The sequence below is a fragment of the Tenrec ecaudatus genome, chromosome 6 (assembly GCF_050624435.1).
Source record: "Tenrec ecaudatus isolate mTenEca1 chromosome 6, mTenEca1.hap1, whole genome shotgun sequence".
NCBI lineage: Eukaryota > Metazoa > Chordata > Mammalia > Afrosoricida > Tenrecidae > Tenrec > Tenrec ecaudatus.
The window spans coordinates 87228805-87254494 of record NC_134535.1 but is presented as its reverse complement, the minus strand read 5'-3'; the positions used below and the strand labels follow the sequence as shown (position 1 = coordinate 87254494).

Below are 25690 nucleotides of genomic sequence, written 5' to 3'. Positions count from 1 at the left end.
CCCTCCCCTCACAGCCCTGTCCTCCAACCCCCTCCAGTGACCCGCTCACCATCTTCTCAAAATTAACGAGATTCTCCACTAGCGTGTGGTTCCCTTCATGGATGAAGGTCATGTCTGCAAAGAGTTGGATTTGATTCAAAAGTCCCCCAACCCCTTCCCCCTCCTGTAGTCCAATAATTGTGAAGAACCAGCCCCACACCGCCTCTTCCTGTCCCACCCGTCCAAGCTTGGGAGCCAGGCCCTCGATCCCTATGACCTACAGTCTTGGGCTTCTCATGTCGGCGCTGTTTGTCTGTGTGCTGAATGCCTCCCCTAACCTGGTTAGGCATCAGCTCGCAGACTCACTTAGCCGGGGCCGGGGGACATGGATGGAGATGGGGCGAGCAGATCAGAGCGGAGCCGCTTACCTTTGAGGAGGAGGGGCATGAAGGGGATGATGGGAGGGGAGAGCTTGGTGAGGGCCAGTCGATAGACTCGGTGGTTCCAGGAGGGGTCCTGGAGGGAAGGGGTTCCAGTCAGAGAGGGGGCCTCCTGGGGACCACAACCCAATGCACACACCACCCCAAGACCAGCCCATCGATATGCCCTGCGGGAAACTCGGGCTCAGTCTTTCATCTTCCGAGAGTCCAGGCAGCTTGCTCGTGTGTGGTGGGCTTGCTCCAGCGGGTAGGCTTGCTCATGTGAGTGTGTGTGTGTGTGTGTGTGTGAGAGAGAGAGAGAGAGAGAGAGAGACGTGGGGAGGGGTGGTGGTGAAAATCATGAGCTCACAAGGCCGCAACTGCCCGGATCTGCATGTGACTTCCTGACCTCTGGTCACGCCCAAGGGAACTTCATGGTCATCTATCACAGGGCCCCCCTGGAAATTTTTTAGTCTTCCTCACTGATGCCCACCCTCTGTGTGTCTCTCCGGTGGGTAAACTCGTCGAAGCCCCTCAGGTCCCGTGGGGCTCCCCTTATTCAAAGCCAGTTGAGTCCATGAGGACACCTGAGTGCCGGCCAGTAAACGCACCTCCACGCTGGCCCCTTGAGATGTCCCATCCAAGTCTTCTGGTCCCTCAACATTTCTTTGGATTGGACAGGCCCAGTCTGGCCCACCAGTCCCTCAGCCCACCCCCCGGGGGGGGGAATGGGGGAGTCACAGACAGCCTGGTGCCCAGTGGGTGCTGGGTGCCTGACCCTGCATCCTGAGGCCTCTGGCGGTACAGCTGGAGCCTAGTGTCCTTTGAGGTCCCCTCACCTCCCATGCTGGCCTTCACCGACCCACAGCGAATGCTGGGAACCCCAGGACCAGGGTGTCGTCCCCCACGCCCCACCCCCCAGGCCCCGCACTCACCAGCAGCCGCTCCAGGGCCGTGTACAGCTTGCGAGCCTTGTGTGGCAGCCGCTGTGGAAGGAGAGGCAGATGGAGTGCCCGCCCCCAGGCTGGGACCCCCGAGAGCAGGTCGCCCCCAGACCGACCTCCAAGGCACACGTACCTCCCAGGTGTGGGCCAGGCGGCTGATGGCCGAGTTGCTAAGGCCAAACATGACAGCGAAGAAGGAGTTGAGATTCTTTTGTTCCTTGAGGCTGCGCGAAGACCCCAGACCCTCAGAGAGGGAAGCCGCTTGGGCAGCACACCACCCCCACCACTACCACCCACGGCTCACCACGAGGCAGGGACCCGAGCCAGTTGAGGGGGCAGGTGCTCAGGAGGACCAGCGAGAGTTGGGGTTGTCAACATGGTATGGGGGGGGGGACTTCGGTCACACACCCACTGCCCACCGGGCACTCACTGGGCAGCCAGCTTAATGAACTTCCGCAGCAGTTGGGCCCGCAGGCCAGGCACGGGGCAGAGGCACAGCTCCGTGGCCACCCAGAACTGCAGCTCATTGAAGCGGCGCATGAAGCGCTCCAGGTTGGCCGTGGTGACTGTGCGCAGATGCTGGGGACCCAGCACGTAGTGGATCAGCTCCACCTGCGGGGCGGGGGACAACAGGGCACTCAGCACTGTGGGGGGGGGCATGAAAGGATTGCCCCCTCCCCGCCGTAAACTGGGTCTGCCCCATGGGGCCAGGGGGGCTCCTGCACCTGGTGTATGCTGTTGAAGAGGCCCCAGTCACGGTCAGTCAGCTGGCCGGCCAGGTCCTTGGCGCTCACCAGGTCCAGCCCCTCAGCAGAGCCCACAGCTGGCCCCAGCTGTTCAGGGTGTGGCGTCTGCCGGTGGGAGAGCGCTCAGGGGAGGGCGCCTGGGGAAGGCGTGGGGTGTGGGAGGGCGAGGGTTCGGTGACAGGAGGATGGTGGCAGGAAAGCAATGGAACTGCAGGGGTGAGGCTTTCCAAGTGGGCATCTCTGGGAAGTCCCTCAGTGCAGAGACCCCTGCAGAGCCCTGACCCAGGCAGGGCCTTTGCTGGCTCCACGGGGCTCCTAACCAGGTCCCCCCTCCTCCACCAATCTCGAGAATCCCTCCACTTCCAAACTAGAGACTGCCTGTCCTCTTCTCCCTGTGACCCTCCATGGACACCCACCCCTGACACCCCACCCCTACCCCTGAACAGAGTTCCTCCCAGGGCCCGGTTGCCCTGCCAGCTCCCTACCAGCTCGTGCACCTCCTGTGGGTTGACAACAAAGAGCCTCTCGTTGAGCCCCAGGGATGTGGCCACTCCGCGGGCATCTGGCTGCAGACCTATGGCATCTGCGAGAGAGGGGCTGCGCTGGGTGTGGCCGGGCGGGAAGGAGGCCCTGCTTGAAAGCCCCAGGGCCCCTTCTCCCAAAGGCGGGTATTCTAAATGCACAGATGCGCGTGCTGCCTACACCCATCCCATCACCCACACAGAAGAGCAGGGAGGAGAATGCTCGGTGAGGCTGGCCTCAGAAGGGACTAAACTCACTGAGCCTCAGTTCCTCCCAGTGACACAGCAAGCAGAAAGCTCGCCCTGACTACTACACGATACAGCGAGATGGTGGGTCCAGCTCGTGGCCACACACGTAGATGATGCGTGGGCCGGCCCTGGAGAACGGGCAGAGGCCTTGTAGAAGTCTTGGGGTTGGCGTGCATCAGCTCCTCGGAGACAGGGACTGGGCTCTTGTCATGACGGGATCCCCAGCCTCTCAACAAGCAGCTTCCAGAAGCTTTGAAGAAACCCGTGAGCTCTCATGCCTGTATCTGTGTCTCTTGTGTCTTTTGCGTTTCTATTGCGTGTGTAGTTTTATCATCGGATAATATTCGTGTAGCAGATGTGTATGGTTTAAAGGCAAATGTACACATAACAGGAGCCCTGGTGGCATAGTGGTGATGCATTAGGCTGTGTGTGGTCCACAAGGTCCGCAGTTCGCAACCACCAGCCGCTCTGCAGGAGAAAAATGGGGCTTTCGACTCGTAAACAGTTACAGTCTCAGAAACCCACAGGGACAGTTCTGACCTGTCCTATGGAGTCACAATGAGTTGGTATGAATTCGATGGCAGTGAATTTGGGGTTTTTTTTGTTTTTTTATACATATACATAATGAGAGTTTGCAAAAAAACAACCACCAATAATAGTACTGACATAAGTGTCTATCAAATCAGTGTTCTAAGCAGTGCCTGGCATGTAGTCATGCACACACACACACACAGTCACACAACCAATCCCTCACTTCTATCCCATTGATGTCAACTCATAGCAACCCCATAGGACAGGGTGGAGGTGCCTGTGGGTTTCCAAGACTGTAACTGTTTAGGGGGGTAGAAGGCTTCATCTTTCTCCCACAGAGCACCTGGTGCTTTTGAACTGCTGACCTTGCAGTCATCAGATCAACATGTAGCCCACTACCCCACCAGGGCTCATAGCTGAAAAAAAACAAAAACCAAACTCACCCCCATCAAGCCGATGCAGACTCACAGCGACCCTACAGAACAAGGTAGAACTGCCCCTGTGGTGTCCAGCACAGTCACTGTTTAGGGGGTAGACCACCCCATCTTCTCCCAGGGCTCATAGTACCATCTCAATGAACACTCGCTGTGCTGCCACCAGAGGGCAATGCTTTCCAGAGAGCAAGCAGGGCACAGTAATGACCTCATGGTCTCGGGCCACTTCCTGACTGGGAGTCCGCCTTTCTCCACCTCCACCCCTGGCCATTGCTCTCGGAATGCCCGTGTCAGCCTCCCTCGGGCTCCGGCCTGTTAGGCCTGGGTTGAGCTTTCCAAGACAACAGTGTTTTTTCAATGCTCCAACCCAACCCAAACCAAATGCACTAGCATCGAGCTGAGACTGCCTCACAGGGACCCCTTCCTGCGTTTCTGAGGCTGTATATCTTTAAGAGAGCCTCATCTTGCTCCCAAGGAGCTGCTGGCGGGTTTGAATCATCAACCTTTCCAGTAGTAGTCCAGTGCCTAACCCACAGTACCAACTGTTCCAAGATCCCTAAAAGCAGGTCTTCCAGAACTTTCGTGGCTGCCATCTTCTGAACCTTTGCTTTGCGCTAGGACAGTGTTTCTCGCTGCCGCTGTTGGCCGATGCCGTAAGTCCGTGCCCACTCACCGCCGCCCCGAGTGCAACACTGGCTGACACGCACTATCTATCAGCCCACCGACCAGTCATTACAGTCTGTGAGTCAGCATGGACCCGATGCCAGTGGGTGACTCCGCAGGCCTGGGAAGGAGCCTGCGGCTGGTGGTCACGCATTCGGCTGCACGTTCAGCAGTTGGAAACCACTGGGCATTTGCTTGGTAGAAAGACATCACTTAAGGTCTCAGAACACGCCCCCCCCGGGGGGGCAGTTCCACCCTGCTCTGCAGGGCCCCCATAGGAGTCGGCGCGGACTCCGAAGCAGTGAGTTTGGCTTTGACCACAGGTGCAGCATAGCACAGCTCTGGGATTCCAGAGCCTATGTCCATATCCAGCAAGCCGGCACCTCCAGCTCCCAAGGCAGAGCCTGGCCCACAGGTGACCCTGAAAAACGCCTGGTGATGGACTAAGTGAATGAAGATGAGGGACGGATGAGGATCCCCCCATCTCATGAGCCGGTAACGCGAATATATTACAAGTCACCCTCGTCGTCATCGTCACCGCTAAGACTTGAGCGCTGACCATGTGCCAGACACCAGCCTCAGCACTTGGTCATAAGGCCGTCAACCCAGTCCTCGCAATCCCTCTGAGCCAGGTGCTTGGGTCCTCTTCACACAGAGAGATTTAGGAGATCCCTTGTGGCCTCAGGACACACAGCTCGTGCCTAAAGGGAGGGCCTCAGGCTCAGGAAGCAGGCTCTAGAGCAGGGCTCCTCAAACTTTTTAAACAGGGGGCCAGTTCACTATCCCTCAGACCCGTTGGAGGGCCGGACTATAGTTTAAAAAAAAAAAACTGTGAACAAATTCCTGTGCACGCTTCATGGAGGTCTAGACAAAGACATGTACATGCAAATATATATAGGAGGATGGGGAAATAGATCTATGTGTCTATATTTATAGGTCAAGTATTAAGGTGGCGGAAGGACCTTGGGCCTCTACTCAAACACTCCCTCAATGCATGAATACATTCTTTTATTAAATTGGAACTCTATGATGCTCACTCTCCCGACACAACGGCTGGAGCCAAAGTGGGTGAATAAGTAAATGTGGTGAAGAAAGCTGATGGTGCCCAGCTATCAAAAGAGATAGTGACTGGGGTCTTAAAGGCTTGAAGATAAACAAGCGGCCATCTAGCTCAGAAGCAACAAAGTCCACATGGAAGAACACACCAGCCTGTGTGATCGAGTGGTCCCAAAGGGATCAGTTACCAGGCATCAAAAAACAAAAAATCATATCATTGACTGCACACCTCCATGATAGGATCGCTGAAGACAAATGGGTGCATAAGCAAATGTGGTGAAGAAAGCTGATGGTGCCCGGCTATCAAAAGAGATAGTGTCTGGGGTCTTAAAGGCTTGAAGGTGAACAAGCGGCCATCTAGCTCAGAAGCAAAAAAGCCCACATGGAAGAAGCACACCAGCCAGTGCGACCACGAGGTGCTAAGGGACCAGGTATAAGGCATCATGCAAAAAAAAAAAAAAAACGATATAAGTGTGTGTATGTATGTGTATATATGTGTATATGTATATGTATATATATACCATATTAAATGAAGGGGGAAGTGCAGAGTGGAGACCCAAGGACCAAGTGTCGGCCAATGGTGATCCCCTCATAGAGGGGTTTAGGAGAGGAGATGGGTTAATTAGGGTGCGAGGTAGTACCGATGAAGAACACAGCTTTCCCCCAGATCCTGGATGCTTCCTCCCACCAACTACCATGATCCGAATTCTACCTTGCAGGACTGGATAGGACAGAGGCTGTACACTGGTACATATGAGGGCTGGAGGTACAGGGAATCCAGGGTGGATGATACCTTCAGGACCAAGGGTGTGAGGGACGATGCTGGGAGAGTGGAGGGTGAGTGGGATGGAAAGGGGGAACTGATTACAAGGATCCACATGTGACCTTTTCCCTGGGAGAGGGACAGCAGAGAAGGGGGGAAGGGAGACTCTGGATAGGGCAAGATATGACAAAATAACGATGTATAAATTACCAAGGGCACATGAGGGAGGGGGGAAAGGGGAGGGAGGGAAAAAAAAAAAGAGGACCTGATGCGAGGGGCTTAAGTGGAGAGCAAATGCCTTGAGAATGATTGGGGCAGGGAATGTATGGATGTGCTTTATACAATTGATGTATGTATATGTATGGATTGTGATAAGAGTTGTATGAGTCCCTAATAAAATGTAAAAAAAGAAAAGAGGAGAAAAAAATGATTAGGGCAAAGACTGTACAGAAGTGCTTTATACAATTGATGTATGTATATGTATGAACTGTGATAAGAATTGTATGAGCCCCAATAAATTGTTAAAAAAAAAATTCCTGTGCACGCTGCACATATCTTATTTTGAAGTAAAAAAAACCACGGGGCCAAAACACCCGGTGGGCCGGATAAATGTCCTTGGCGGGCCCCATGTGGCCCACAGGCCGTAGTTTGAGGACGCCTGCTCTGGAGCGTGTGTGTGTGTCTGTGTTGGTTTGTTTTTTGCATAGGTGATTACAGTTATTTATTTTTAATAATGCATTGTTGTTGAGAAGATACACAGCAAAACATGCAACAAGCCGACAACTCCCTGGGCAAGCCAGTGGCCTCCAGTGCATTCCTCAAGGTTGTCCTCCCCCTCTTCTTCTGAAATGTTTACCGCTGCACACTAACTGCCCCCTTCGCATCCTATCTAAACTTTCAAGTCGGCATTGCCAATTCGGTCCCATAGAACCCGTGGACCACAGCTATCGAATCCATCCTGACTCATGCCGACTCCTATGGGACAGAGTAGAACCCTAGGGTTTTCTAGACTGTAAATCTTTACAGGAGCAGACCAGCCTCATCGTGCCCCCAGGGAGCATCTGGTTGGTTTGAACCTCAGACCTTGCAGTAGCAGTCAAACACGTAACCCACCGCACCACCAGGATTCCTTTATGCTCTGAGCTGCCACTTGTAAACACACTTGGAGGAAACATCAAATGCCTCACACAAAAACCTAACCATTCTTCAATCCTATGACGATGACGATGATGGTGATGCTCTTCCCAGGGTCTGGGCCTGGAGCTGAGCGGCACCCTCCCTCAGAGACACCTGCCCAGGGACACACTCACCACCTGCAGAATTGACCTTCACCAGCACCTGCCCTTTGGTCCAGCCATCCTCCTGGGCCAGGGCCGCCATCACCTCTCTGACGGAGGATGTCACCGGCAGGTGCAGCGTCAGCACTGAGTGGTCAGGCCGGCAAATGTCGTAGGGGACTGGAGAGGAGGAATGGGCTGAGTCTTGGGAGGGCACTACTCGGTCTCCCCACCCTGGGGAGGAAGGACCCGAGGCGGATGGGTAGGGCATGGAGGAGAGGCCGGGGAGGTATGAGTCTGGGAGAGGGGACACAGAGGCAGGCTGCCTGGCAGCCTGGGAGGCGGCCTGGGAGAACCACACAGCACCCTCAGGGGAGGGGCAGCTGGTCAAGGGCGTCTGCGGAATGGGGCACAGTGCAGAGGGCAGGCTCTGGCCCCTAGCTTGGGCTGCCAACCTTTGTCCCCAGCTCGGATGGCGCAGTTGCTGCTGGGGAGGGGCTCTTCCTGGGTAGGGAGCCAAACGGGCACGTTCCGGGCCTAGAAGGAGAGACGGGAAGACCTGGAGAACACAGACGGTGTGTACAGGGGGGCAGCGGGGAGACGACAGGGAGGGTCCCCCCCGAGGGCCCCCCAGCACATGCATGCCACCAGAGGGTGCTACACAATGCCCAGCCTGAGCCCAGGAAAGACTCCGTGGGGCATGGGTGGTGGGAGGGTGGGGCGTGGACCAGTAATTGGTTCGAAGCTCCAGGTCTGAGGATAGGGCTTGGCAGTGTGGGACTGTACCTCTCTGCATGTGGGTGCCTCCTCTCTGCCCATTAGGCCCACCCACCCACTGCCATCCAACTCAAGTGAGTCTGACCCTACAGGACAGAGAAAAACTGCCCCTGTGGGTTTCTGCGGCTATACATCTATACAGGGGACAGAAAGCCTCATTTTGCTCTCTTGAGGCAGCTGTTGGGTTCAAACTGCTGACCTTGTGGTTCGCAGCCCAACAAGTACCCCGCTACGGCACCAGGGTTCCTTCCAGTGGGCCCAGAGGCCCTGGAATAGCACCCCAGCTCAGGGGTTGACCTGCTCTTTCCTTCGTCCTTTCCTTCCAACGACGCCTTGCTTTGCCCTTTGCTTTGTTTGCTTTGAGACACGCAGCTGATTGATATTCCAGATGATCCTTGGACACGTGTGCTACTATTCTTCCCGTTGTGTGCACTCCATACATGAGACAGAGGGGGTAAGTAGCATGCCCGGGGTCACCAGCTACTGAGTGGCAGAACTGGGATGTGAAGCAGCAACCCCCATGTGCTCTCATCTACCAACACTCAACTGTACCAAACTCCCAGGCCCATTCCCAGTGGGCTCTGACCACAGCTGAGCTGCCCCTGGAAGACAAAGCGCCCCACAACTCCCTCAAAAATAACCAAAAACATGGCCATTGAGTAGAATCCAACTCAGAGAAACCCTATAGGACAGCGTAGAGCAACTCCCTAGGGTTTCTGAGACTAAACCTACACGGGAACAGACAGCCTCATCTTTCTCCTGTGGAGCAGCTGGTGGGCTCAAACAACCAACCTTTTGGTTAGCAGTCCATTGCTTAGCTCACTGCACCACCAGGGCTCCTTTGGGAGGGCAAAGGCCTGCAGACTACAGGTTCATCCTCTGCCCTGACTGCTCATTGCTGTTCTAGGACTGGCTTCTTCCTGCCGTCTCAGGGCCCTTCCCCTCCCCTAGATTTCCCTCCAAGCTGTCCCCAGCGCACCTCATGGCCTCCCAGCCACCTGCATGGCGATGACTCCCATGCACCACCAAATGGCACCACCAGCTGAACGCCTTCCAAGTCCTGGTCTCAAATGCCTAGCAGATCCCACATCTGTGAGCCAGCATTGTCCTTCATCCTGGCTCCCAGACACGCCTCCTTCCTCCCAGCTGTCCTCCTGGGCTTCTGCCACTTTGCCTGTGGACTCTGTAAAGGGGGCCTACCAGTGCCCCCCACCCCCACCCCACATCCAGTTCCGCCTCTCCAAAGGCCTTACTCCGTAGCCACACAATAGCCGGAGTGTTCAGGTGTCTGCAGGCCGTCCTCCCCCAGCATGACTGACAAGTCCGAATTAGGCTTCCTGTCACTGCTTCAATGCCTATCACTGTCTGCTGTATTAAGTCCTGGCTCTGGTGCTGACCTATTCGAAAGGTAAATCTGATTGGGACCATCCTTGACCCAAACTATCGCTGCTCTTAGGACAATGACCAAACCTCCTACCATAGGCCTTGCTAGGGGTCATGGGTGCTCTGGGCCCCACCTGCTTCTCCCTCTAGCTCCACTGCCCTGCCCACTCTTCCTCCCTCTCAGGTTCTGAGTGCACTGGTGCATGCTGCTGACCTTCTCTGACCCTCAGTTCCAGGAGTCACCTCCCCGGGGACACTCTCCCTGTGCCATCCCTCTTCCTGCAACATGAGATTGTTGGACGGTCCTGTCCCCCCCCCCCACTTCACTGTTAGCTCCATGAGGACAGGGATGGCTGCCTCAGCCCACTAGAGCAGCACAGACACCCAGCACAGAGGCTGACACACGAGGGTGACTCAGCGTGGCTCCTGGGCATCACGGCGTGCTGGGGAGAACATGAGTGCTGGGGAGCAGGCGGGAGCAAGGCCTCTCAGAGAGCACACCAGCATTCCAGGAGATCCTGGCAGTTCAGGAGAGCCCTTGCGCAAACAGACAAAGGACTCAGCAAGGGGCCTCTCTGAGAACCCAGGAGTCCATCAAAAAGCCAGAGAAAGTAAATTGGGGGGTGGGGGGTAGGGGGCAGGATGATAGTCCTGAGTGGGAACTCCCGTCACCTATGGAAGAGAAGGGGCCAGAGAGAGTGTCAGCAAGGGAGAGAGCAGGATGGGAGGATGAGAGACAAGACAGCTGGCTCTGGGAACCTTGGAGGCCAGGGTAAGACATTGGGGTTTTATTCTTAATACAACACTTCCCCTAACCAGCCCCATTCTACCTTTCCAGTCCTTTCTACCACCATTCCCCACCAAATCTCAGCTCCAATCACACCTTCTTAATATCCCACTTCTTCTGCCCCTTCGCACCCCGTCCCCATGGTTCCCTGTCTGGATGGCTGCTACTTCCCACACTGGGGAGGGAGGGCCCGGCCTTCCTCTGGGTATGTAGCTCTCGCACTTTTCAGGTGTCAGAGACCACCTCAAGATACCACCCCTGGCTTCTTGTGGAAATAAATTACCTCTCAAATAGAATAAAGCCCCATGGGAGTTCCGGGGTGGAGGGTGCTGTCTTAAACCTTAGTATCTCCTCTTCAGAACCTAGCCCAGAACACCTACCCTCACCCCTCAGGAGCACAGTGTCTGTGTTTGGGGAGCCTTCCCACCACAGAATGCCCCTCCCCACCCCCACACCATGGGAGCTGAAGCGGTGGCGGGGGGCATGCTAGAGGGTCAGAGCAAACAAGTCTGGGAGCAGAAAGAGGTTCAAGAAACAGACCCAGGCAGATACCTTCATCAGAGGCGACATGTTCCCACAGCCATTTTCCAACCTGCAGGGCAGGTGAGAGGGAGGTGAGGTGAGACCAGGTATCCCTGAGCACAGAAAAGCATCCCTGGGGGTAGGGGGACAGGATGCCCCAGCTCTACATTTCATTCTGCCCTGACTCAGAGGTCAGCCCCACGGCTCCCACAGGGAGGGAGGACCTCGGCCGGGCACCAGGAGCTGGACCCTGGATTCTGTGGTTGTCCCTGGCCAGCAGGGCAAGGACAAGAAGGAAGGGGGAAATGGAGACAGGGCTTCCAATCAGGAGGCTTCCGGTGAGCTCTCTCTCACTGGCCCTCGGTGCCTCTCTGGAAGTCCAAGGTAAATGGGAATGCTGGCTGGGTGGGGCTGGCAGTAAACGTGGGTGGGGCAGAGGAAGTGGGGATGGCAGGTGAAGGGGTGGACAGGCATCAGCCGGATGACGTAGGAGACTGATCATTGCAGGACTTTGGGGCTTGATAAGAACGGTGCCATGAAGTAAGTGGGAGCAGACCCATAAGACCCAAGCCACCCCAGCCAGCCCTCGTTGGCACTTTCTGCCTACAGGAAACACCCCAAGCCCAAAGCTCATGCGGACACGCTTGCACACACTGACAGACGCGAGCACAGTCCCCAGGTCCCGCCCCAGGACATATGGACTGGATGTCAAGTCGCCTGTTCTACTCCAGGCCGGGGGCTCTCCATCCAACCGGGCTCATACCTGTGATGTCGCCGCCGCTCCGGCCACTGCTCCTTCAGCTGGGCGCTCAGCCGGGCGTCCCTGCTCACCAGCTCCGAGAGCTTCTGCCAGGAGCCAACAGGCACTGAGTGGGCTGTAGCTGCATGGCCCCAGACAGCTGGTCCCGCCCCGCCTCGCGGCCAGGTACCTGGAGGAAGCTGGTGGCCACGGGGTCGCTGCGGAGCATGGGGCCGTCCAGGGCCACCCACTGGCTGACCAGCCGCAGGATCTGCTGCCGCTTGTTGCAGACATAACTGCTGCGCTCCTGCTCGCTGCCTCCCGCGGGCTCCGCGTGGAAGGTGGGCGCCCGTCAAGGAAGCCCCACGCACATCGCTCATCTGGGCAGGACAGGGGCAGGACCGCCGCGCACTCCCCCTCTCAGTCCCCACACACCACCCTCTCCCCCCCTCGCCCGCCCGATCCCCTGGGACAGGGGCGGAAGGATATTGGTGCAGCAGGGCGGCACAGAGCTGGGCGCTGGGCATGAAGACGCTGTGTGTCAGGAGGAAGTCGCTGAGGAAGGTTTCTGTGGGGCAGGGCGGCAGAGGAGCAGAGGGGCAAGTCTTCAGATGCCACGGTGGCAGCACCGAGCCACAGCAGGGACCCCCCTCCTCCCCAGAGGCCTGTGACCCCACCCGGGCCAAGTAAGAAGACTCCGCGAGACTGGTGAGCCCAGCGCCCCAGAAGATCAGAGGCAGGGGCCCAGCCCTCTCTGCCCCAGATGCGCTGACCACCCATGAGTCGCGGCTGAGGGGAGGAGGTGCGCAGTGAGGGCGGCAGGGTGGTGCCTGCCCCTACCTGTTGGGTCGTGAGCTCCCGAGTCAGGCCGCATGGCCTCTAACAGCAGCTCCAGAATCTTCTCTGGGGTGCCGGACATCACCGTATACCTAGCAGAAAGGGCCCACCCATAACGCTGGGCCACCGTGGCCTCCCACCACCACCACACAACCACCCATCTATCGCCTTCCGTTTGCCAGGCCCGTGACGCCATCAGGGGTGGGGAGAGGGCAGCTGCGCAGGGAGGCTGACTCGGGGGGGCTGAACCCTAGTCCCTCATGCCTCTCCACCCCACCCAACCCCCCAGGGGGTCAGAGGGCAAGGGTGTGATTTGGGGAATCTGAGAAATGGAAGAGAGGAGGTTGGGCCCGAGGGCTGGGCAGGGCAGGGGAGAGGCGGGTGTGCTACCGGTTCCTGCCGGAGGCTGCGGGCAGATCGGGACCTGCACCCTGGGAGGCTCTCTCCAGCACCAGCACCACTCTGCCATGCTCTTCCAGCCGCATGGTCTTAGCTTCCACATCCTGGAGAGCAGGGCCCACACAGCGGTTGGCACGCATGGGTCCCACAAGGGCATGCCTTCTCTCACCTCTACGCTTCTGCTCTCCCAAGGCCCACTAGAGCCCACCCCCACCACGCCTACCCTTAAGGACCTGCAGGCCTTTTCCCTTCTCATTCAACACCCATCTCTTCCTTCTGTTTCTTAACGGTTGTTTTGGCACAGAATTTACACTTCAATCAGTGGATCCCACCAAGGAGAATCGGACAACAATTGAACACCCCTCTCCCCCACCATGATTAAATCGCCTTTAAAATGAGCCAATCAGTCACAGTCAGTTCTAGCACTCCCCTTCCCCTTCATTTCACCCACCACAATGGATCCACCTCCTAGCAGTTCCCACCACAAACAGAACCCTTAGGCGGGCATCCCCCAAACAGAGCTGTTTTTCTAGCTCTTTCCCTGCTGGCCCTCTATCCTTCCCTGGGCTCCATCCACAACCATGCCGCCTCCCCACCGAGCACCTCAGACCCTGCTGTCTCTGTAGGTCCCCCCATTCCTCTTAGCCCCACTCCAAGCTCATCCTGAGTCACTGACCTCCTGCTGGGTCCTCAATCTCCCCCCCCCATGTCCTGTGTCCCCTATCCCCTCCTCCCCCCACCCCCGAGGTGGCACCTTGATAATACGGTTGAAGTCCTGCTTGTCCACTCGGAGAAAGTGGCAGTTGTCTTCTCCTAGGATGATGGTGGCTGCCCGGGGTGCGTCATTGACCAGAGCCAGCTGTCCAAAGTCATCTCCCTCGTGCAGAGTGGTCACCAGCCCCTGCAGCCAGGCCCTCTGTTACAGCCCAGCCCAACCCTCAAGGGGGCAGGCCCAGGAAGGATCACCAGGGTAGGAGGAGGTATGGATGACCCACAAAGTCACCATCCACAAGGACATGAAACCAGGGGCTGGGGGGGGCACACACCTTGCCATGTGTCACCACGTTGACAGAGCCCTTCCAGATAATGTACCACGAGGTGCCTTTGTCACCCTGGCTGAACACTGAGAGAAGCACAGATCAGGCGCTGGCCCCTCTGGCCCCCTCCACACGTCCCCTTCCTGCCCCCTGCACGACTTACACACGGTCCCCGCCTTGCTGTGCGGCTCGAAGAGCAGAACGGCTGCTAACTCCCGCTTCACCTGCGGAGCAGCCGGGGAGAGACATGAGGCACGGCCCGTGCAGGGGAAGGGAGCAGGAGGTGGGGCCAAAGCAGAAGGGGATCGAGAGGCAGTGGGGTCCTGCTCAGGTCCCTGGGGTTTGGCAAGGGGACAAAGAGCCGGGGAGAAAAGAGTGCTGAGGAGCGGGGTGGGGCAAGAAATGCTATTGAGAATGTCCAGCCAGAGAATTGGGTTCTGGGGGTGCGGGGTGCACAGTGAGAGGAGGGCCTGCCCGCTGACCGAGTTGGAGAGATGCGCCACGGCCTTGATGTGCAGCAGTTCCTCGAAGATGAGTTCAAGCTCCTCGTCCGTGCGCTGCCCAGGGCTGTGGGCACGGGAAGGGGGCCTTAGAGGGGACGCAGGCACCCCGTCCTGGACTGGAGGCCCACGCCCGCGCAGGGCAGCATTCTCCTCCCTCTGCCCGCCCCCCACCTGGGGAATCAGGGACAGACAGAGTGTCTGCCGTGACTTAGCCTTCACCACAGTCAACCCGGGCTAAGCTCTAGCGAGCCAGACAGTGCCAGTGCTCAGAGGAGCACGTTACACACACGGACGATGGCATCCGTCTTCATGACAGCCCTGTGACGTGGGGCCGATATTATAAAAGCCTCATTGTAAAAGAGGAAGCTACTGCCAGGAGCAGGCCCAAGGTCACCCAGCGACCTGGAATCTGAACCCAGACCTAGCCCAGGGGTGGGGTGGGACGGGACCAGAGGTGCTCCTTGAAGATGCGCCCCTTCCACCACAGAGCAGGGGGCAGGCAGGGCTCATGGCAGAAGGATGACCAGGGCTCAGGCCTCCTGGCCCCTCCGTCTTACCTGCCTGCCTGGGGAAGTACTGCCTGCCTGGGGAAGTAAGGGACCCCCTCAGAGATCATATGAGTGCTGCGGGGTGGGGGTGGGGGTGGGAGGTAAGGCCAGGGTTGGGGAAGCAGAACCCCAACTGACTCACGGCTTCCGGAGGGCCATGGTGAGCAGGGCATCGGGCCCCCGCTGGGCCAGCAGAGCTACTGCCTCCAGCAGCTCCTCCACCTCCTGAACTCCCGCGGCCTCAGGCTCCGGCCCCGGGAAACGGTAGAACTGGGCATCTCGGTCCTGGAAGGCCCAGTCGTGTTTCACTGTGGGGCACGGGCCCAGGCCCAGGGAGGAGGAGAGAAATGAGACCGTCGTGTGGGTCTGGAGCCATGGTAAGGCTTGCCCATCCTGTCCTCAGGCATGCCCAGCCTGGGCGACCCACCCTGCACGGAGGGCTCACCATGGCAGAGACCACCTTCATCCAGCAGCACCTGGCAGATCCCCACTGCCTGGCTCCGGGAATGCACCCCAAGCCTCAGGGCCAAGATCCCATCCACCAGCTCTCGGCCGGAGCAGCACTGCCTACAGGTCCAGCAAGGGGACACACGGAGAGGAGGGAGCACCGGCAGAGGGAGGGAGAAGAGGTCAGAAAGGCACCTTTCCAGCCCCAGCCCCAGTTCTTGTGCTACAGCCCATGTGTCTGCAAGGGACAAAGATGGGAGAGCGAAGGCAGGCTGGGTCTCCACTCACCGGTAGAGTCGAAGGTGGTACTTCCGGTCCCGGATGAGGTTCGGGCAGGTGGCCAGGAGATGTCGGTGTAGCTGCTTCCCAGCCCTGAGCACCCGCTCTCTGGGGGCCTTCAAGAGAGCAGGGACACAGGGAGCTCAGGGACTGATGCCACTCACCACCACCCACCCCTCCCACTCTCCCTTCCTGGTCTGTACCTGCTCCAGGCTCACGCTGAAATCCAGGGACTCTTCGCTGTCGGTGAGTGGTGTCTGCAGCCAAAGGGGGGGAGTCTGCTGTCCTTGGAACCACCCCCTCCCACCACTCTCACCCTTGACCCAGCCCCTAACTTGAAGTTCAGCCGCTAGCTAGCGACTCATCCAACATAGGAACACTCAGCGTGCACTCCTGGAACACCAGGCATCCTTTGCCCCGACCTTCCAGTCCAGTCTCCACCCAGACCAGATCCATGCACTCCCAGCATCCCCCCAGACAAGCACCCTGAGAATCCAGTCCACCTCCTGGGGGCCCTGGTGCGTCCAGCTCCCCTGGAAGCCGGGCAGGGCAGGGCAGAGCAGGAACCTGAAGTGCGTCGGAGGAAGGAAGACCCATGGCAGGCCAGAAAGGGCACAGCTCTGTGACCACACCTGCCCCTAGGCTGAGGCTGCACAACCTGATCCCACCCAGCCAGCTTTTGTCCCCACCCATGGGACAGGAAAAGCCTCTGCCCTGCAGGCTCTGGTTTGGCCTGACATTACCAAAGCAACCCCCACTCCCCACCCCGGCAGAGCCAGGCTTCCGGGTGCAAAGCACTATAAGTGGGCAATCTTGAACAAGTGACTTCACCTCTCTGCCCCCCTTTCCTCATCCATAAAAAGAAAACGGCGAGAGACTGCTCACACCTCTGCCTAAGCTTCTGGAAAGATCACGTAAGGTAATACATAGCCAATGCTTAAGGAGTACTGCATCATGTGAAAGATGTTTGTCTGCTCTGTTTTCCCAGGTGGTTCATACTGCCCCCTGGAGTGTGCTGGAAGAGGGGCTGGAGGGGCGGGGAGTGGGGGGCGAGGGGGGTAGTGTGCAAGGGGGTTGTAAAAGCAGATACCTACACTTTGTCCTGTTCCGTGCTACAATACAAAGGTTTTTCACTGCCAGGGAGGTGCTGAGAATTTTTTTTTTTTTCTGAAAAGGGAGGCGATCGGCCAAATCATTTTGGGATCCTGTGCTTTAGTGTATCTGGAAGTGTTTCATGTTTCTTTTTATTTTTTATCATAAACATATCTTTCTATCTCAAATGTTTACAGCAGTGCCCGTATACAGTGCCCTGGTGGTGCTGTGGGTGAAAGCAAGGGACCCAAAGGTCATTGGCATTCGAGGGACAAATATGAGGCTGGCTGTGCCCATAAAGGCTGGCAGTCTCCATAACCTTGTACAGGGTCCTCACGAGTCAGAACTGATCACAGCCTGCAGTGGGTTTTTAAAAAATACTGAGGACTGATCGACTACATACATGGGATGTTAGCGGGAAATACAATGGCCTCATGGGCCTGAGAGACAAACCACACTTAACTATTCCAACTTACAGACAAATTTGATTTAAAGGCAGGTTTAGAGATGGAATTTGTTAGTTCTCATGTGTAATCCAGGGAGTGCCCGTACATGTTAGCTATTCCAATCCGTCTGGAGGGTGGCGGGCGGGCCCTGGCTGGGAGATGCCTTGCCGCTCTGTGCTCATCAGCACTCTGTAAGAGTGAGTAAGCCTTGTCAGCACACAGAATGGCCCAGGAAGACAGGGTTGGGTAGAAACATGGGTTGGTGTGGCTTCCCTGCCCTTGGTGTCACTCACCCGGTTCCTATGTGCCCTGAGATCTCACCCAGATCTCCTCCGAGACCTGAGATTTTCTGCTCTCTGGACAGGATGCTCTGGTGGTGTTGGGCTGCTGCTAACCTCAAGGTCAGCAGTTCGAACCCACCGGTGAGTCTGAGGGAGAACGATGAGACTTTCTACTTCCAGAAAGTGTTCTAGTCTTGGGGGCTGCCCACAGGGGCCGTTCCACTCTGTCCTATAGGGTCTCTGTGAGTTGGAATCAATACAATGATTATGGGTTTGGTCAGGGAGGGGGGTCTTGTTCTCTGCTCCAGTAACAGTGGTGTACCCCGTCAGAAACCCACAGGGGACATTCCATTATGCCCCATGGGATTGCTTTGGGTTGGAACCGACTTGAGGGTCTGGGGTTGTTTTGTTTTGGGCAGGATGCCCTGCCCTTTGTGAGCCCCTCCCAAGGGCTGGCACTTCTCAGTTCACAAAGCACGTCTCCCTTTGTGATATCCTCCTCCATGTGTGGGATCCTATCTGCCGGCCTGCTGTAATTTATGAGGACATAAAAGGTCTCCAGGTGAGAGACGTGCCCTGCTGAGGGAACCCAGCCACACATTCCTGGGACAGCCAGACGCTACGGGCAAACTCAAGTGTCCACCCAGCCACGTTCTACTTCTTGGTGTCACTCCACCCACGGCACCTGCCATTTCCTCTTCTTCCCTTCTTCTGCCCTCCTGCTTTCCCACCTGCCCTTGGGGCCCAGGACTTGCCAGTCTGGGGAGCTGGGGAATAGCCAGGCCTGAGCTCTGAGGACAGAGCTCCGATGCAGGCCCCAGCAGGCTCCTGAGCATGGGTCTCTTACGGCTCTGTGCCCAGACAGTGGCCTGAGGCCTGGCATGCCTAGGCGCCTGGCCCAAGGCTGGGTGGAAGTTACTAGGTGTCCCTAGGGTCTGCCTGCCTGGGTCATGGGGCCCAGCCCAGTGCCAGACTCAGCGCCCTGGAGACTTCAGGACAGGAAATAAGGAGGGGGAGGAGCCAGGGAAGGGAGGGAGGGAGGGCAGAAATGCTACCAGTCAGGCCCTGGTGTCCTGTTGGAACAAACAGTGCCTGAGTGCTAATGACTTGTTGTTGTCCATGTCAAAGTGCCCAGGTGGCCCCATTCCCTGCCCCAACTCCCCCTCGGTGCCCACAGCCCTGAATCCAGCACCAGCTCCCTTCCTGTATTATTCTGACCCCAGAGGGCACATTGCAAAGGGGGGTGGGCACAGGAGGTGCCGGTCACATGACCCAGCTGGTGGTGACCTAGATCCACAGGCCTGGTTGAAACCGTTTCCTGTCCTACCCTAGGATGAGCAGGGGGCCTGAGAAGGAGGGCACTGTCCCCGGAGCTGAAGCATCCCTCTCCTTCCACCAAGGCAGGTGGACCAGGGACTCACCCAGAGTCCATTCGCATAACTCCTGAGAAACATGAGGTTCCACTGGAGGCGAGTATTTTTAATCCCCTTTCACAGTTGGAGAAAAGGAAGCTCGGGGGTTACATAACCTGCCATCACGGCTGGGAAATCAAGGGCCTAGAATAAATTCACACTTGCTCATGCACCGCACCCCCTCGCTCTGCCAGCCACCCCACGGCTTCTCCCACTGAGTGCTGTGTGAGAGGGGACCTCGGGATCCTCTGCCACTGGGAGTGCTCCATGAGCAAGCACGGGTCCAAACAAAGTTAAATAGGCTTCCAAAGCAGCCTTTCAGGAAATGAAAGCCTAACTGTTTCTGCCACCTGGGGTCTGCTTTGCCGGTGTATGGGATCAGGGAGGAGGGGGGCGGTGTCAAAACATTCACGTGCTTGGGACTTTCCAAAAAAGTTGATTTCATGAGCAGTGGTCAAGTGGGTAGGCTCTGGGGTCAGATGCCTGGGTTGAAGCCCTGATTCGCTCCTTGCCAGCTGTGTGTGTGTGGGGCGGGGGGGGGGGGGTCGTGTGCGCGCGCCCACCCTCGGGCATCAGTTTTCTCCTCTGTAAAATGGGGTTGATGGTAATAGTTCCTGCCCCGTGGAGTTAGTGCTGAGAGCAAATGAGTTCACAATGGCACCTTGGCTGGCTCACGCTAAGTGCTGAGAAAATGCAAGAAACTCGACCAATCGTTATCATCCCATAATGGGCACCTATTACCTGGACTCCGTGCAAGAAATACTGTGCTACCCACTGCCCTGCCCCTGCTCAGAGGACCCCGCAGGCCAGCTTAGGGGTTCTCAGTTGGGGAAATGCAGCTAAGAGGGGCCCAGGAACGGCTCCCTCCCGCCCGCCTCCTCTTCTCATTCCTGGACAGGAAGGACACAAGAGTGGAAGGCGCTCACTCCCCTGGCACCAGCGTGGTGGCTTGCCCCGTCCACCCTGCCCTATTGCTAAGTGTCAAACCCGGCCTGGAGGGGCAGGCACAGAGCCAGACAGCCACGTGGGGACCCGTTAGACCAGTTCCCTTGGGTCTCAGGCCAGAACTGGGCATGGTGAGACAGGGGAGTGGGTGATAGCTTGAGGTGGCACTGCCGCTATGTGCAGCAAAAGAGGAGTGCTATCCCACGGGGGCTGTGAACTTGTGACTGCAGCCAGATTGCCTGGAATCCAAGGTCAGCTTTTCCACCTCCAAAAAGTCGATGCCACCGACCCATAGCAACCCTATGGGACAGGGTGGAAGTGCCTGTGTGAGGTAACACAATGGAGTCGAAAGTGGGTGTTTCTTCTGCAGCACGTGGATGCTGGTTTTGAACTGCCAATTTTGAGGATCGTAGCAGCTGTGAAAGCCTGGATCTGCCCCTTCGCCTCTCTGTGTCCCTGTTTCTCATCTACAAAATGGGGTGATGACATTGGTACCTATTCCATAAAGGCACTGTGAGGGTACACAAGATGATAAAGCTCTCGTCGTGGTGCCTGGGACCAAGGACTACATTAGTTACTTCTGTCATTTGGACAGATTGGATGACAGCATTATTTCCTAAGCGGGAGAACAAAGAAAGCTCCCCTGACACTGTCATTTAGAAAGCAGCATCCCAAGCTTTCCCAGCTACTGGGACCCACCAAAGGCCTCCCCCAGCCCCGATCTTGTTGCTGACTCCACGCCGACGGACCATCCTACTGGCCCCCAGATTTCAGACAGGATCTCATCCTCCCTCTCACATTTGCAATGGAGACCGTGGCATTCCATTCCCTGTGAACAGCGCCTTTGCCATAGCAGGTAAATCCTTTCTGCCTCTAACCTCGAGCACCGTTTTTATTTTCTCTTGTCCTGGTCTAGATAGGAATCAGTGGAGGGTTTTGTGTTTGGGTTTTTTCAGACCTCAGGTTGATGGGTTTCTTCTTGACTCTCGACTATGGTATGGCCTGAATCACCAACCCTCACACAGTCCTTCTGGGACCCTGGTCTAATACCCACCCTACAGCCTGCATACGTACAGACGAGTGGGCCCAGAACACTTGCTCCCTCATGTGAGCCCCTCTTGGACCTAAAGGACCATCACAGGGACCGGGAGCCTCCACAGCACAGGTGGACCTGCTGCCCCTTGAATCTCCATAAACGGGCATCAGAAGCGATCACAGATGCCCCCTGGCCCCCAAAGTCCAAGTTCCCTTGGCTCACCAGCCATCATTTGCTTTGCCACCTGGCAGGCAGGGCCCTGGTTCCTATGCCTTTGACCCACTCACACTTCAGCAACTCTCACCTCCACCCATCGGGCGGCCCTAGCCCTTCAGCTCTGGGGCCTGTGGAGTCGGGGTGGGAGGCTAAACAGGGAGTTAAGAGACAGCCTGGTGGCCTTCTCCACTTCCCCGCCCCCCCGCCCCCACCCCCCCACCCCCCCACCCCCGACTTTGGATCCCAGGGGATCCTCCAGTGACCTCATTGTTCTGGTACCTGACCTTCCCCCCACTCCCTACCTAGTTTCTCAAAGCTGGGAAGGGGGCAGGAAATGCATAAGTAATTATAGCCTGAGAAGGAAGGAGGGAGGGAGGGATCCAGCCCACTGATTCCAAGCAGTAGCTACTACCAGTTACCCAGAGAGGAAGAGTGGGAGGCCCTGGGGCAGCCATGGTCCCGTGTGAGCTCCCCTGGCCTCTCAAGAGCCCGATCCTATCTTGGGCAGGACCCAGACTCAAGAGGCCCTTATGAGGGAGCCACAGGCAGGAAGAGCTGGCGAAGGAGCTGGGGTCTGGCACCTGCGTTCTCCTCTCAACAGCAATGGCTGGGAGGGCCTCCGTGTTTTCTGAACTCAGCTGGGCCTCCTATTCCCCCAGGTTCGGTGGGCAGGGTAGAAGGAAGACTAGAGAAGGTGGTGGCTGCTCTATTCAGAGGGACTGGTTGACATGAGCAAGACTCAGCAAGTTTGTCATCCTCTCCCAGACCTCTCTAAGCCTCCACCACCCCGGAGGGCACACACAATAGCCACACCACGGAATCTCAGGTGACTAGGTCTCAGGGCTTGGGGAGAGAAGACACGCCTGGGTTTCTCGGCTGATTTGGACCGCCCCACCCCTGCAAACCCCACCATCCTTTCTGGCCTCACCTCTCTCTCTGCCCACTGCTGTCTCCTTCAGTTTTCCCATCCTTCGATCCGAGATTCCCTTCCCAGGCAAGAGGAGCTCCAGCTATCTGAGATTCTCCCGTCTCTCTGCCCTCCCCCCACCCAACCTGATGTCAAGCGGTGTCCACCCGGCCCCTTCACCTCATGATCACAGCGGAAGCTGCCAAGTTCAGTGGCAAGAACTCCAAGAGAAGGTTGCCATGGTGACGTGGCAAAAGCAGTCACAAAGCTTACCTCACAGCCCCCCACCTCCCCAATTTGACCTGGCCTCCAGCATTGACATGTCCCTTCCCCTTCCACCTGGCAAGAACACAGAACACACAAGCACCTAACACCTGTACCTAGCCCGCATGGGTAAATAGCAAAACCTGGCTGTCCCCCACGCCGAGATGGTGGCATTTGGGCCCCCCTCACACACTAAGACGCATGTTCTGCCTACGCACAAGGATGCCAAGCCGCTCTGCTCAGGGACCGGCTCTCTAAGCCAAGAGTTCCCCAGCCAGGCCCCCTCCTGCCCTGGTGCCGGGATATGGGTACTCACCCAGCGAAGCCCCTGGATACAGCTGGGGCGCTGGTGCTTGAGCAGCAGCTGGTAGGAGCAGCTTCTGGGCCGGTACATCCTCCTCAGCACCATGGTAAGTAGTGTCCCCTCAGGCACCACGTCAGGGAGGCCCCCGGAGGATGACTCTCCCAGAGCAGGGTTCTCCTCCACAGCCAAGTCCACCTGCCAGCGGCCCTCACCTGGCCAGCCCACCTGTGACGCCGGAAGGAAGGCGGGCAGCCATGGGGCAGGGGCTGGACCGTTGGGCCAGGACACTACTGCTCCAGGCAGAACGCTTGGGCCCACGCCTCTAGACTAGCCTGGCGTTGGTGCGGCAGCCCTGCCAGGGACCAGGGAGGGACAGGAAGACCTCCGCTGGGCCTGCCGGGTTGCCCCCTTAGGGTCTTGGCCGGTTTGGAGAAGAGGGGGCCTTCTCAGGCTGCTTTGGAATTCGGCCCTGCCCCACCGCCCTCCAGCGCCCCTGCGGAAAGCTCCACCGCCTCTCAGCACTAGGCTCCTGACCTGCTGGATCCCAGCAAGTGCAGCTTCGTTTCAAGCCTGCCTCTCCTCCTCCCTCACCCTTGACCTACCCTGTGTCTCCCCCCAAAACGCCCCACCGTGTCAGCTTCCTCTCCCGCCCCTGGCGCCTCCCCGACCCTTACCTACCTTCATGTTCTTTCGGAAGCGCGCTCCCTCCGCAGTGCCGGCTTTGGCAAAGTGAGAGGCAGAGACCGTCTGCCTGCCAGCTTCACTGGGGGAGCGCGGGCACAGGGTCCCGGAGCAATCCTGAATGGGTCCGGCTGCCTGGGCAGCGAAATGCAGGGCTGAGTGAGGGGGTTCCACTAGGGTGGGCAGAGGGTTGGGGGTGATGGGGGGCGGGGGCGACCCCCCTTCCCCGGGAGACCGGCAACCCCAAGAGTCCGCCTCCGTCCCAGACACAAGAGCCAGCTGGCACCGGGCGCTGAAGCGAGGCTGCAGCTGGCACCGGGCCGGGCGGGAGCTGTCACGCCCCCTGCGCCGCCCGTCCTTTCTCCTCCCCCCGCGGCATGAGGGGCGGGGCAGGAGAGGGCGCGGGACTGGGCACCCGGGGGCGGGCACCGGCAGGGGCGGAGTCCAGACCCTGGGGTCCTACGGGCCCGCTCCAGCCCAGAGGGAAGAGACACCCCCCCCCCCCGCAGGTTGGAGGGGGCGGCACAGCGGGCCGGGGTCCCAGAGTCCCCGCGGTGAGTGTCCACAAGGGCCGCCACGTGGCCGGGAGGAGAAATGCAAACAAGGAAACGGGGGGGGGGGGGTAAGGGGGGAGGGGGTGAGTCATTGCGGCCCCACCCGGGAGGGAAATCCGGGCTGGAACCGCTTCCCGGCCGGGGGGCGCCCTGCCTGCCTACTGTTTTGATTCAGGGACTCGAATTGCCCTGGGGGCAGGGGCGGTGGGGTGCGCAGCACTGAGCGCCCTTGGCGAGGGGAATCCCAGTGCCCTCCGCGCCCCCGCACTTCAGTACGTCTGGACACAGGGTCCCCATCCCCACGCCCTCGGACTCCTGGGGAAACTGAGATCGGAGCGGAAGTGTGGGGACCGAAGCCGCTGTGGTCTCGGGTGGACGCTGCAGTTGTGACTGGGCTTCGAGAAGAGAACAGGGATTTAGAGGACCACGCACCCCACCATTCCCCCACCTCGAGCCTGCTCCCCCAGCGCCGGCCTGGCTGGTTGGAGCAGAGACGCCAGTGTCCTGGGCAGACGGTACCGAGGGCCTGCACCTCCTGCCCCGCAGATCTTAATCCGAGCGCCACTCTATTGACTCCACTTGTGCGTCTAAGACAGCGGTTCTCAACCTGTGGGTCGCGACCCCCTTGGGGGTGGTCAAGCGACCCTTTTACAGGGGTCGCCCGATTCATAACAGTAGCAAAATGATAGTGATGAAGTAGCAATGAAAATAATTTTATGGTTGGGTGGGGGTCACCACCACATGAGGCACTGTCTGGAAGGGTCGCAGCATTTGGAAGGTTTCAGGGACTTGATGGGCTGGGACTAGGACTCCCTTGGTGGTGGTGGTGGTGGTGGTGGTTGGCAGTTGCTATCAAGACAGCCCTGACTCAGTCGCTCTATGCATCAGAATAGGCCTCTACTGATGGCTTCTGGCCCTTAGAGGAGGGCCGGGAGGCTGCGAACTCCCAGCCCCTGCCTTAGCACTTTATTCCGTCTCCTGTCCTTCGGCCCTGAGCCTGTACCCCAGCTCTTGAGCACGAGCCCCCATTTTCCTCCCATGCTTGTTTCTTGGGCGAGGAGAAGGATTTAAATTGTGGTTCAAATCCCAATGTTAATGTCTGCGCAAACCTTTGGACATGATCCGATTGTGAGTCCCACTGCCAACCTCTCCAAAGTCAAGCTCAGTCCAGTTGGCATGACACGGACCATCGGATTTAGAACAAACACCCCCAGGTCATCTGCTGTGCCCCCATTTTGAGACACACTGGGGGATTTTTAAGCTCCCCCTCCCTCAGGGAGGGGAGGAGCCTGTGCATGAAGATAGGCCTGGGTCCAGGTATACCTTCTGCACATCCGGAAATGTGGGAAAGGATGACATGCTGGGGTGACGGCACACCTGGAAGGGAAGTTGAGGGACGGTCGGGGCTGGGGGTGGAGGGATGAGTTCCAGCTGTGGGTTGCCATGAGACCAGACCTAACAGTGACCTGACCTAACAGTTCTTCCATGGGGAGTTTCCCAAAACTGGCCATGGGGTCAGAAGGGGGTCCTCTGTTTTTCTCTTCATCGTGCCTCGACTTCAGGAAGGTGGAAAGGCGCCGAGGTGAACCAGGACATTGATTTACCTGCAAACTTCTCAGCCAAGCCACGGTAGCCAACCACTGTGTGCCAAGCTCTGCCCCAAGGGCTTTAGAAGTATTAATCCCAACCCCCAGCAAAGAGAAAGGCTCCAT

The 25690-nt window shown here is 57.9% G+C and overlaps 1 protein-coding gene across 1 annotated transcript in view; it reads right to left on the bottom strand.

The window, feature by feature from the left end:
- The window catches only part of RAPGEF3 (Rap guanine nucleotide exchange factor 3), a 29083-nt gene extending 5346 nt beyond the window's left edge, over positions 1-23737 (bottom strand). Inside the window, exons 1-25 of the mRNA XM_075551827.1 lie at positions 23422-23737; positions 22756-22968; positions 16044-16097; positions 15850-15956; positions 15560-15681; positions 15257-15422; positions 14546-14630; positions 14227-14287; positions 14073-14149; positions 13781-13927; positions 13018-13130; positions 12631-12719; positions 12280-12358; positions 11981-12131; positions 11815-11897; positions 11082-11121; positions 8038-8119; positions 7616-7762; positions 2574-2671; positions 2068-2193; positions 1773-1954; positions 1476-1566; positions 1334-1384; positions 408-495; positions 50-114 (exon numbers count right to left, since the gene is read on the bottom strand). Of these exons, the coding sequence (XP_075407942.1) occupies positions 50-114; positions 408-495; positions 1334-1384; positions 1476-1566; positions 1773-1954; positions 2068-2193; positions 2574-2671; positions 7616-7762; positions 8038-8119; positions 11082-11121; positions 11815-11897; positions 11981-12131; positions 12280-12358; positions 12631-12719; positions 13018-13130; positions 13781-13927; positions 14073-14149; positions 14227-14287; positions 14546-14630; positions 15257-15422; positions 15560-15681; positions 15850-15956; positions 16044-16097; positions 22756-22968; positions 23422-23427 (2523 nt within the window). The 5' untranslated portion in view covers positions 23428-23737. The remainder of the gene's footprint in view (positions 1-49; positions 115-407; positions 496-1333; positions 1385-1475; positions 1567-1772; positions 1955-2067; positions 2194-2573; positions 2672-7615; positions 7763-8037; positions 8120-11081; positions 11122-11814; positions 11898-11980; positions 12132-12279; positions 12359-12630; positions 12720-13017; positions 13131-13780; positions 13928-14072; positions 14150-14226; positions 14288-14545; positions 14631-15256; positions 15423-15559; positions 15682-15849; positions 15957-16043; positions 16098-22755; positions 22969-23421) is intronic.
- Positions 23738-25690: the final 1953 nt, after the last annotated feature.